General features: G+C 48.6%; 1 protein-coding gene across 2 annotated transcripts in view; it reads left to right on the top strand.

Annotated features, from left to right (window-relative positions):
• The window catches only part of POC5 (POC5 centriolar protein), a 152,577-nt gene that overhangs the window by 92,003 nt on the left and 48,086 nt on the right, over window positions 1-12,488 (top strand). For both annotated transcript variants that reach the window (XM_075342287.1, XM_075342294.1), the window contains 2 exons: window positions 561-665; window positions 10,781-10,960. In XM_075342287.1, the coding sequence (XP_075198402.1) occupies window positions 561-665; window positions 10,781-10,960 (285 nt within the window). The remainder of the gene's footprint in view (window positions 1-560; window positions 666-10,780; window positions 10,961-12,488) is intronic.

The raw sequence follows: 12,488 nt of genomic DNA, 5'->3' as shown, positions 1-12,488 counted from the left end.
ATACATACACTCCGCTTTATATATTAGATTTTTATAAAGCATTTTTAGGTAGAAGTCGCATATTTTCCACCCATAAACTCTCTCCAAATGGTTTTAATGCAGCTTTTCTCCACTTATTTATATGGAAGCTCATAACATTGTAGAGCGAGTGCTGGTTCCTCTCCATTTCTACCAATGGTCAACATGGTGCAGGTCCCAGCGATGGGACTTCTATTTGACATGTATGACGTATCCTATGGACTCCTTCTTGGTAGGCTTTTTACAAGTGTATATGTTTCTACACCGTACAGTATGATACAGTGTGGACACGTCAGTCATCTGTTTACTTTTTGCATTTCTAACTTTGATGTTCCTTTAATGTTTGGAATATTAGCTTCCTTCCTTTGACACAAATGAATACAGACGTCCGTTGTTCCTGCCCATAATAACTCCTTTGTGTACTACTCACAAAGCTAAATGGTTATCTTTGCTTACACGTACGACCCATTCACGTCTTGCAATCTTTTGATATTTTAGTACAATCTCTGACATCACCGAATACGATGTTCTTTTTCCCCTAGGTGATTTCTAACCTGACCCGTGCACTGGAGAAGCAGAAAGAAAAGACTGAACTAATGCGAACATTTTCCCACTGGCGTCTTCAGCAAATTGAAGCCAGACAAGAGGTGAATCGCATGTGAATCATTCTGTTATTCCAGTGATCTTTTGACTGGTACTAAGAAGGGTCCACCTCTGAGTCCGGACTAGCTCAGAGACGCAAGACTGTTCTGTCTAAGATTATGACATGTCATTTTTTTTATTAGATTATTTTAATGATCATTTCTAGAGCGGGCCAGTAAATAACAAGGTTAGAATATGTAACAGTGGACAGAAACATGGTAGGGGTTTGTTCACATGTTGCATTTTTACTGCATTTTTTTATGCAAATTAAAATATTTTTTACAGTCCCAGCTAAAGCTGTAACATCTCAGAAGTCTCATGCACTCGATTGCTTTTTTACTGTCTGAATTGGGAAAATTACTTTTTGTTTTTGAAAACTGTTTTTTGTAGCGTTTTTTTCACCATAGAAAGCATTGATTAAGTGCAACAAAATACTACAAAACACAACCATGCATTTTTGGTTAATAAAACAAACTTTATTAAAACTAGCTGTAGCACCCGGCGCTGCCCGGGATAGTAACTGTCTCTCTGTTTCTCTCCCATTCTCTGTCTGTCTCTCCCTCTGTATATATCTCTCTGTCTCTCTATCTCTTTCCCTGTCTGTCTCTGACTGTCTCTGTCTTTCTCCATCTGTCTCAATCTCTTTCCCTATCTGTCTATCTCTGTCACTTTCCCTGTCTGTTTCTTTCCCTGTGTCTGTCTCTTTGTCTGTCTCTTTACCGGTCTTTGTCTGTCTCTTACCCTGTCTGTCTCTTTTCCTCTCTTTCCCTGTCTGTCTGTCTCTTTGTCTGTGTTGGTCTCTTTGTGTTGGTCTCTTTGTGTTGGTCTCTTTGTGTCGGTCTCTTTGTGTCGGTCTCTTTGTGTCGGTCTCTTTGTGTCGGTCTCTTTGTGTCGGTCTCTTTGTGTCGGTCTCTTTGTGTCGGTCTCTTACCCTGTCTGTGTCTGCCTCTTTCTCTTTCCCTGTCTGTGTCTGCCTCTTTCTCTTTCCCGGTCTGTGTCTGTCTCTTTCTCTTTCCCTGTCTGTGTCTGTCTCTTTCCCTGGCTGCATTGTGACACCCCAACATTCCATATAAGGGCGTGGCTGCGCATTCTTCTGACGTTCTGGTTGCACTGTGGCTCCCAGCTCCATTTGCTTTAATGGAGGCAGGTTTTTTGGTGAATAACTGTAAAGTGCGGGGTTAAAATTTCCCCTCAAAACATAGCCTATGACGCTCTTGGGGTCCAGAAGTTTGAGTGTGCAAAATTTTGTGGCTGTAGATGTGACTGTGCAGATGCCAATGCCGGACACACACACACACACACACACACACACACACACACACACACACACACACACACACCTACCCACACACCTACCTTTATATATTAGATGTTCTGTAGGCAAATGACAATCTACACCAGAAGCCTTATTGTAAGCAGCTTTATTGCCAAAGAGTAGATTTTGCCTGTAGAGAGAAAGAATAGCAAGAAGCAACATAGCCTGAATGCTGGCCAATGTTGCCACCATAGTTTAGAAGTAGTTACTTGTCCTTCTCTTGTCCAGCTCTGTTCAGGTCAGATCTTCTGTATGCAGCGGTATCACTGGAGTATCACTGTTGAGGGTTATTACTCTGCTATTTTATTGCAAGGTTTAACCCATTTATGACTAGGCTATTTTTTTTCCCCCACTTTTATTTACTTAGACGACTTGAACCTGTGATCATTTGATCACTTGTATACATGTAGCTTTATGCGAGTGCAAGAAATGGCAGTGATGGATCTTGAGTAAAACCCTAGATGCCATGGTAACCCTTCAGTAACCTATGATCATGTTGGCGGTGGTGACTGGAGCCTAGAATGGTTGTGACGTGTGATCGTGCCAGTTGAAAGCCACTGCAGTAGAGGACAGCGGCTTGGTGATTAACCCCTTCACTACACATGACATATATTTACATCATATATCATGTCCCTGCGCTAAGCCCGCATCTTTCCCCTCACATGACAGCTGATTTAAATAGCCATCATGTGCCTCTAACAGTCGTGGGTAGATTGGGGATCAGTCTCTGATAGCGGGATTAAACACGCTTCAGGAGTGGGGCACGTCCTTCTCTGCTCCCATCTGCACACCCCTGACGTGATTGCGGGGTGCCGATAGGTTGTCATGGCAGCCAGGGGTCAGCTGATCACCCTTGTCTGTCATGACAATCCTCCTGTGGACGCCGACTGCGAGCGACGTTCATAGATTGTGATTTCTGCTCTACAGAGCGGTGCTCATGCCCTGTACAGCACAAGAGACCGGACAATTGCAGCTTCAAGTCCTCTAAGGGGACTTGTAAATAAAGTATAAAAGAGTTCCATTGAAAAATAAAACAAAATAATGCATATTTGGTATTGCTGCATTCACAAATGCCCGATCTATCAAATTTATAAAATAAATGACTCTGACTGGTGAATAGCGTAGCAAACAAAAAATCTAAACACCAAAATTACCTTTTTTCGACTGCTGTAACATTGTAATACATAACAATAAGAGGCAATCAAAATATCGCAGCTACCCCAAAATGGTATAATTAAAGGGAACCTGTCACCACATTCGGTGACTATGACCTGCGGCCACCACCAATGGGCTCTTGTATACAGTATTCTGGAATGCTGTGTATAAGAGCCCAGGCCGCTTTTGTAGAATGTAAAAATCACTTTATAATACTCACCTAAACGGTCTGCGCGGTGCAGACTGGTCGGATGGGTGTTTCTGTTCTCCGGGTGCGACGCCTCCTCTTTCAGCCATCTTGGTCATCCTTCTTCTGAATCTGGGGTGCATGATGTGTCCTACGTCATGCACACGTGCCGGCATTGAGGTCCTGCGCAGGCGCCCTATAATACTTTGATCTGCCCTCAAAGTGCGCCTTTGCTATTATTGCAAGGTTTAACCCATTTATGACTAGGTTTAACCCATTTATGACTAGGACCTCAATGCCGGCGTGTGTGCATGACGTAGGACACGTTATGCACCCCAGCTTCAGAAGGAGGAGGACGAAGATGGCCGAAATAGGAGGCGCCGCACCCGTAGAACAGACACCCATCTGCACTGTACTGACAGTTTAGGTGAGTATTATAAAATGATTTTTACCTTCTACACAGCGGCCTGGGCTCTTATATACAGCATGTTAGAATGCTGTATATAAGAGCCCACTGCTGGTGGCCGCAGCTTATAGGCCCCAAATCTGGTGACGGGTTCCCTTTTAAAAACGTCAACTCTGGGTGCAAGAAATAAGCCATCACTGAGCCCCAGATCCCGAAAAATAAAAACATTTACAGTCCTCGGAAAATGTCAACAAAAAGCAAAAAAAAAATGTTTTCTTATTTCTTCAATTTTTTTTTCACCACTTAAATATAAATGTAAAAAAAATACATGTTTGGTATCTACATACTCGTTCTGACCTGGGGAATCATAATACCAGGCCAGTTTTACCACATAGTGAACCTGGTAAATAAAAAAAAAAAAAAAAAAACTGTTGTAGAATTGCACTTTTTTTGCAATTTAGATTTCTTTTTTCTTTATCGTTCCTTATGGGAGACCCAAACCATGGGTGTATAGCTTCTGCCTCCGGAGGACACACAAAGTACTACACTCAAACGTGTAGCTCCTCCCTCCGGGCTATATACACCCCCTGGATGACAATCTACCCAGTTCAATGCTTTGTGTTTCAGGAGTACACACACACTTGCATTCTCTGATATTTTTTTTTTTTTATTTTGATTTTAAAGATTTGGAAGAAAAGCGGGTCCAGTCTGGACTCCCGGCATGTCCCTTCACACCCCACTCTGTCGGGTGCTGTAAAGGTTGACTTTATAAGGCTGGAGCCTTCACATGCCGCGCTCCTTCACACCCTCTGTCGAGGCTCTGTTTGAAGTGGGAGCCTCCACGGTCCTCTCTGCTTGCAGAAGGCCGATCTCCATCCGCAGCCCTGTCTGGTCCCTGCTGGAAGGAGCGTTACCCCCATTCAGGGACATGGCCCTGCGTCTCAAGAGCTAAGTATTGAGACGTTTTTTCAGGGGTCCCGGGTACTTTTATGTGGGGGACAGTATGTGCTTTAGCGTTACTGTTAATTCCGGCCGGTTCTGGGGTTTTCCCCTGAGAACCGCGCCGAAGGTGCCTGCTCGTCGGCCGCGTTTTAAAATCTAGGCCCCGGCTTCTGTTTGGGCCTAGTTTCGTTTTCGGTTCTCTGCATGTTTTGCATACAGCGCCGCCCACCGCCCGACCAGCAGAGGGGAGGGCACTCCTCTCTGGGGAGATGTTCCCTCCCCTGTATTTCTTCCTGTATCTCTCTGCCCTCCGTGTTTTCCCGCTCTTGGGGCTTATACACGCCCCCCCTCTTCTCCCAGCGCCATTTTTTCAGCGTTCTTGCACTGTAAGACGCTGGATGCTGCAGCTGCATACTGTTAGAAGGCTGACGCTTCACAGAGGAGTGGTGGAATCCGGAGGGCACACAGAGAGCAAGGGCTGGTAAGCCACAACCTCTGGTTGTGGACTTTTATTACACTCTCAGACTTTCTACAGGAGTGTATTCTGGCTGCAGAGCTTCCACCATCAGCAGCATGTCTGTCACTAGGAGCAAGGCTGCAAACATGTACGCTATATGCACTGCATTCTGCTCATTCTGCCAGAGCCAAGCACATACCCACACTGTGATGCCTGTGCTAACATGTTTGTGTCTCAGCCTGGAGCCGCCTCAGGGGTTCCTCCGGCTGCTCCGGCCCCGGTGGCTGAACCCCCGGCTTGGGTAGCTTCTTTTTCACAAGCTATTTCCCAGTCTTTTGCCGACTCCATGGGGCAGCTGTCCCGGACACTGCTGTCCATGCATCAGCCCCCCTCTCAGCCCCCCTCTCAGGGTGTCTCTGCGGCTCAGAGCTCTGCAGAGCCCTCAGAGCATGTCCTAGGACCCCGTCCCCCTAAACGGAGACGCAGGGATCCTTCTCCTTCCTCGTCCCACGGCTCTGATTCTCAAGCCGAGGTGCAGGGCGAGGAGGATTCGTTTACTGTGGGCTCAGACGCTGCCTCTATGTACCCCATTGACTTGTCTGAGGGTGATGCGGATGTTAGTGACTTGATTGCGTCCATTAACTCCGTACTGAACCTCAACCCACCAGAGTCAGAGGAACAACCCTCTCTGATAGAGGTACACCAGTTTACCTCTCCTAAGAAACCTAGGAGTATGTTTTTTTAACCACTCCAGCTTTCACACCACTGTTAGCAAGCCCAGGGCCTGTCCTGACAAACGTTTTCCGAAGCGTAGTTCAGATGACCGTTTTCCCTTTCCACCGGAGGTGGTTAAGGACTGGGCCCAGTCCCCAAAGGTGGACCCTCCGGTGTCCAGAATCTCAGCCCGCACAGTCGTAGCTGTGGCTGATGGCACTTCTCTTAAGGATCCCACTGACCGCCAGGTTGACCTTCTGGCCAAGTCTGTATATGAGGCGACAGGAGCCTCGTTCTCCCCGTCTTTTGCGGCAGTGTGGGCTCTTAAGGCAGTCTCTGCCTCTCTGGCGGAGATTCATTCCCTCTCTAGGGACTCTATTCCTGAGACGGATGCCTTAACTTCTCAAGCTTCGGCTTTTACATCCTACGCCATGTCTGCCATCCTGGAGGCTTCTCACCGCACGGCGGTGGCCTCCGCTAACTCCCTCGCGATCCGCAGGATCTTGTGGCTTCGAGAGTGGAAAGCAGACGCTTCCTCTAAGAAGTACCTTGCGAGTCTCCCTTTTGCTGGGTCCCGGCTGTTTGGGGAACAGCTGGATGACATAATTAAGGAAGCTACTGGCGGGAAGAGTACTTCCTTGCCACAAGCTAAAGCCAAGAAACCTGTCCAGGGCAGGAACCAATCGAGGTTTCGTTCCTCTAACTGGTCATCCTCTAAGCCCTCAGCCTCGTCCACTACTGCAGCCAAGGATCGTAAATCCAACTGGCGCGCAAAGCCGCGTCCTCAAAAGACCGGAGGAGCCGCTGCCACTAAGGCAGCCTCCTCGTGACTATCTGGCCGCGCCAGCAACGTCCTTGGTCGGTGGCAGGCTCTACCACTTTGGCGACGTGTGGTTGCAAGTTGCAACACGTCTCCGATCAGTGGGTGCGGGATATCATCTCCCACGGCTACAGGATAGAATTTTCTTCCAGCCCGCCAAACAGATTTTTTCTGTCCACCCCCCCCTGCTCCAAAGCCGCCGCCTTCTCTCAGGCCGTGGCATCCCTGCAGGCCAACGGTGTAATTGTTCCGGTTCCCGCCCGGGAACGGTTCAGCGGTTTCTACTCAAACCTCTTTCTAGTCCCCAAAAAGGACGGTTCCTTCCGACCCATCCTGGATCTCAAGCTTCTCAACAAGCATGTTCAGGTGCGGCACTTTCGCATGGAATCTCTGAGATCGGTCATTGCTTCAATGACCCAAGGAGATTTTCTGGCATCCATCGACATCAGAGATGCCTATCTGCATGTGCCTATTGCGGTTTCACACCAGCGTTGGCTATGCTTTGCGATCGGAGAGGAACATTTCCAATTCGTGGCTCTCCCCTTCGGCTTAGCCACGGCCCCTCGAGTATTCACCAAGGTCATGGCAGCAGTGGTTGCGGTCCTGCACCTCCAGGGGTTGGCAGTGATTCCTTACCTGGACGACCTTCTAGTCAAGGCCTCATCCAGTGCAGACTGCCAGCGGAGTGTGTCTCTCACTCTCGCCACGCTAGTTCAGTTCGGGTGGCTTGTCAACCTGCTCAAGTCCACTCTGACCCCGACCCAGGTGCTTTTGTACCTAGGGATGCAATTCGAGACTCTGCCGGCACTTGTCAAGTTGCCCTTAGTCAAACAGCAGTCCCTTCGTCTGGCGGTGCGCTCTCTGCTGAGGCACCGCCGTCATTCCATCAGACACCTCATGCAGGTGCTGGGTCAGATGGTGGCGTCCATGGAAGCGGTCCCCTTTGCTCAGTTCCATCTGCGTCCCCTGCAGCTGGACATTCTCCGCTGTTGGGACAAGCGGATCTCTTCCTTACACAAGCAGGTGGCTCTGTCGTCACAGACCAGGAGCTCCCTTCAGTGGTGGCTTCGGCCTCTCTCTCTGTCTCAGGGACGCTCCTTCCTGACTCCGTCCTGGGTGATCCTCACCACGGATGCCAGCCTCTCCGGTTGGGGAGCAGTATTTCTCCATCACCGAGCTCAGGGCACTTGGACTCCGTCCGAATCAGCCCTCTCGATCAATGTGCTGGAGATCAGAGCTGTGTTTCTAGCTCTCCTAGCCTTTCACCACCTGTTGGCGGGCAAGCACATTCGAGTTCAGTCGGACAACGCGACAGCTGTTGCCTACATCAATCACCAGGGCGGGACTCACAGCCGTCTGGCGATGTTGGAGGTTCAACGAATCCTCCAGTGGACAGAGGACTCCAAGTCCACCATGTCTGCAGTCCACATCCCAGGCGTGGAAAACTGGGAGGCCGATTACCTCAGCCGTCAAACCGTGGACAGCGGCGAGTGGGCCCTGCACCCGTCAGTGTTCAGATCAATCTGCCGCAAGTGGGGCACTCCGGAAGTGGACCTAATGGCATCCCGGCACAACAACAAGGTTCCGGTTTACGTGGCTCGCTCCCACGATCCTCAAGCTTTCGCAGCAGACGCACTGGTTCAAGATTGGTCTCAGTTCCGTCTGGCCTACGTGTTTCCCCCTCTAGCGCACTTGCCCAGGGTTCTGCGCAAGATCGGAATGGAGGGCCGTCGAGTCATACTCATTGCTCCGGACTGGCCCAGGCGAGCTTGGTACCCAGACCTGCTCCGTCTGTCCGTAGAGGTGCCGTGGCATCTCCCGGACCGCCCAGACCTTCTCTCTCAAGGTCCGTTCTTCCGCCAGAATTCTGCGGCTCTCAGATTGACGGCGTGGCTCTTGAGTCCTGGATCCTGACGGCTTCAGGCATTCCCTCTGAGGTCATCTCCACCATGACTCAGGCTCGGAAGTCTTCCTCGGCCAAGATTTACCACAGGACTTGGAGGATTTTCCTGTCCTGGTGTCGCTCTTCCGACCATGCTCCTTGGCCGTTCTCCTTGCCGACCATCCTGTCTTTTCTACAGTCCGGTCTACAGCTAGGACTATCCCTCAATTCCCTCAAGGGACAGGTGTCGGCTCTGTCGGTATTGTTCCAGAGGCGTATCGCCCGACTGGCTCAGGTGCGCACTTTCATGCAGGGCGCATCTCACATCATTCCTCCTTACCGGCGGTCTTTGGATCCCTGGGACCTTAATCTGGTCCTCACGGCCTTACAGAAACCCCCCTTTGAGCCTCTCAGGGAGGTTCCCTTGTCTCGACTTTCACAGAAAGTTGTTTTTCTAGTAGCCATAACTTCTCTCAGGAGAGTTTCTGATTTTGGCTGCGCTCTCTTCGGAATCCCCCTTTTTGGTGTTTCACCAAGACAAGGTGGTTCTTCGTCCGTCTCCGGACTTTCTCCCTAAGGTGGTGTCTCCTTTCCACCTTAACCAGGACATTTCATTACCTTCTCTTTGTCCGGCCCCTGTGCATCGCTTTGAAAAGGCGTTGCATACCTTGGATTTGGTGCGGGCGCTCCGAATCTGTGTCACGCACCGCCGTTTTTAGGCGGTGCACCTCACTTTTTGTGCTAACCACAGGTCAGCGCAAGGGTCTCGCTGCTTCTAAACCGACCCTAGCTCGTTGGATCAGGTCGGCTATCACCGATGCCTACCAGTGTTCTCAGGTGCCTCCCCCGCCGGGGATTAGGGCGCACTCGACCAGAGCTGTCGGTGCCTCCTGGGCTTTCAGGCACCAGGCTACGGCTCAGCAGGTTTGTCAGGCTGCCACGTGGTCCAGTCTGCACACCTTTTCGAAGCACTACCAAGTGCATGCTCATGCTTCGGCAGATGCGAGCTTGGGCTGACGCATTCTTCAGGCGGCTGTCGCCCATTTGTGAAGTTAGGTTTTGCCTACTTCTCAGTTTGGTTTATTTCCCACCCATGGACTGCTTTGGAACGTCCCATGGTTTGGGTCTCCCATAAGGAACGATAAAGAAAAAGAGAATTTTGTTTACTTACCGTAAATTCTTTTTCTTATAGTTCTGACATGGGAGGCCCAGCACCCTCCCTGTTGCCTGTTGGCAGTTTTTTTGTTCCGTGTGTTTCACCGGCTGTTGTTAGTAGTCAGAGTTACGGTTATTCCGAGTTTTACTCTATCTCTACTTATGGGTGGATGTCCTCCTTCAGCTTTTGCACTGAACTGGGTAGATTGTCATCCAGGGGGTGTATATAGCCCGGAGGGAGGAGCTACACGTTTGAGTGTAGTACTTTGTGTGTCCTCCGGAGGCAGAAGCTATACACCCATGGTTTGGGTCTCCCATGTCGGAACTATAAGAAAAAGAATTTACGGTAAGTAAACAAAATTCTCTTTTTTTGATTTCAAGTACACTATATGGTAAAATGAATGGTGTAAATCAAAAGTAAAATTATTCCCACAAATAACAACCCTTCATATGGCAATATTGATGGAAAATTAAAAAAGTTATGGCTCTAGGAAGAAGGGGAGGAAAAGAACAGAAAATGGCCATAGGGTGAAGGTGTTAAAGAGCAGTGATCGGATCTACTACCTACTGCTGCTTTTAGCCGCAGAATAACCCAGCCGGCACCAGCATGTATGGACCGGGCTCCCTTCTAAACCCTCTCCATACAGTCCATATCATGTATATATACATTATATGGTCGTGAAGAGGATAAACTAGTGCTGTAATTAGTCTTCACAGTATACACAGCTATGCTACAAGACACTTGCTCCTCCAGAGACAGACAGGGCGGAAGCTTAATGTAGATAGCAGATGGAGAAGAGACCCTGTACTGCTTGGAGAGGGTAGAAAACCACATTTCCAGGGTACCTGGGTCACACCGCAGGAGATAAATGGCAGAATGATGGTGACGGCAGGTGTAGGGGCTTTCAGAGGCATCGCGGCTGCAGACAGATTACTAGGGACTTGTTATATTACAGTCCTAAATCCCTACCGCTCTGTCCCTTACTACCTTGTAATCGGTCTCTTTTGTCTTTCTTCCGTTTAGTTTACCTCCCCTTTTTTTTGGATTTAGAAGATTTGTTGTATTTATTAATAAATGTTTCTTTAGGATTATGTATCCAGCATGGCGGACAAACATTACAAAAGAATGCTATTGAAGAATATGTGGAGGACGTGGCACTCAGTTATGGAGTCCGGCTGGAAGCATAAAGTGGAGCAGGCATGCCGAGCCAGAGCTGAGGAAGTTTGCATTGAGTTGTCTAGTGATTATGAGTCAAAGCTTGCTCAGGTATGTAACCCATAATCAGCATCCATCCATATTGGGGTACACTCATACTAGCGTATAAAAAATCAAGTCCGATTTTCATCCACAAAAGTAGGACGAATGTTTGTGGGGTTTTTTCTCACGTGCTATCCGTGGGCTCTCCGTATGCTATCTGGGGTTTTTTTTTTTTGTTTTTTTTTTAAGCTTTTCACCATTTCCAGTGTTCTATGCTACAGAATGGTGATGTATCTGTAAAATACTTATGCCACTAGGATGGTCCATGTGGCGTCCGATATTTTTATCACCCATTGACTTGAGTAGGTGAGTCTTGTCCGATTTACGCTTCCACTCGCATCATGCTGTAGCTTTTTTCCTCAGGCCGAATACGGCTGGGAATTAAATTGTAGATCTTCTCCACCTTTTTGAATAACCTGGGTCCATGTGCCAATCCCTTTTTCTCACATTGCACAATTCCGAGTTATACACTAGTGTGAGTGAACCCATGTGGTGAACTGTACATGATAAAAGCTACTTATGCCATGGAATATACATATTTTGTTTTTGCTTCCATTTTTTTGTGCGCTGAACTCTGACTTTTTCAATGTACACAAAAGGTCTTTTTCTCAAATATTGTTCACAAATTTGTCTAAAGCCTGCTTTACACGTAGCAATTTCACATACGATTTCGTATGCGATTTGCAACGCCCCCATCATTTGTGTGGCACGTTCAATTTGTTGAACGTGCCGCACATACGAGTAACCCCCCGTCACACGTACTTACCCGTCCATATGACCTCGATGTAGGCGGCGAACGTCCACTTCCTGGAGTGGGAGGGATGTTCGGCGTCACATCGACGTCGCGGCAGCCGGCCAATAGAAGCGGAGGGGCGGAGCTGAGCGGGACGTAAACATCCCGCCCACCTCCTTCCTTCCGCATTGTGGGCCGGGAGCCGCAGGACACTTGTAAGATCTGTTCATCGTTCCCGGGGTGTCACGTACTGCAATGTGTGCTACCCCGGGTACGATGAACAATCTGACATGCAATTCTAGAGACAGGTACGATGTGTATGCAATAAACGTTTTAACGTTCAATCGCAATCGCACGTACCTGTTACACACTGCAATGTACCTTACGATGCCGGATGTGCGTCACTTACGACGTGACCCCGCCGACACATTATAAGATATATTGCAGCGTGTAAAGCGGGCTTTAATCTGTGTTGGTGTGCGCTTCTCCTTTGCTGAGATAATTCATCCACCTCAGGTGTGACATATCAAGATGCTGATTAGACAGCATGATTATTGCACAGGTGTGCCTTAGGCTGACCACAATAAAGGGAACTCTAAAATGTACAGTTTTATCACACAGCACAATGCCACAGCTGTCGCAAGTTTTAAGGGAGCGTGCAATTGTCATGCTGACTGCAGGAATGTCCACCAGAGCTGTTTTACTGTGTATTGAATGTTCATTTCTCTACCATAAGCCAACTGTAAAGGTGTTTCAGAGAATTTAGCAGTACATCCAACCAGGGCTGTGGAGTCGGAGTCGAGG

The sequence above is a fragment of the Anomaloglossus baeobatrachus genome, chromosome 1, assembly GCF_048569485.1.
Source record: "Anomaloglossus baeobatrachus isolate aAnoBae1 chromosome 1, aAnoBae1.hap1, whole genome shotgun sequence".
Lineage (NCBI taxonomy): Eukaryota > Metazoa > Chordata > Amphibia > Anura > Aromobatidae > Anomaloglossus > Anomaloglossus baeobatrachus.
This window is presented reverse-complemented; position numbering and strand designations above follow the sequence as displayed.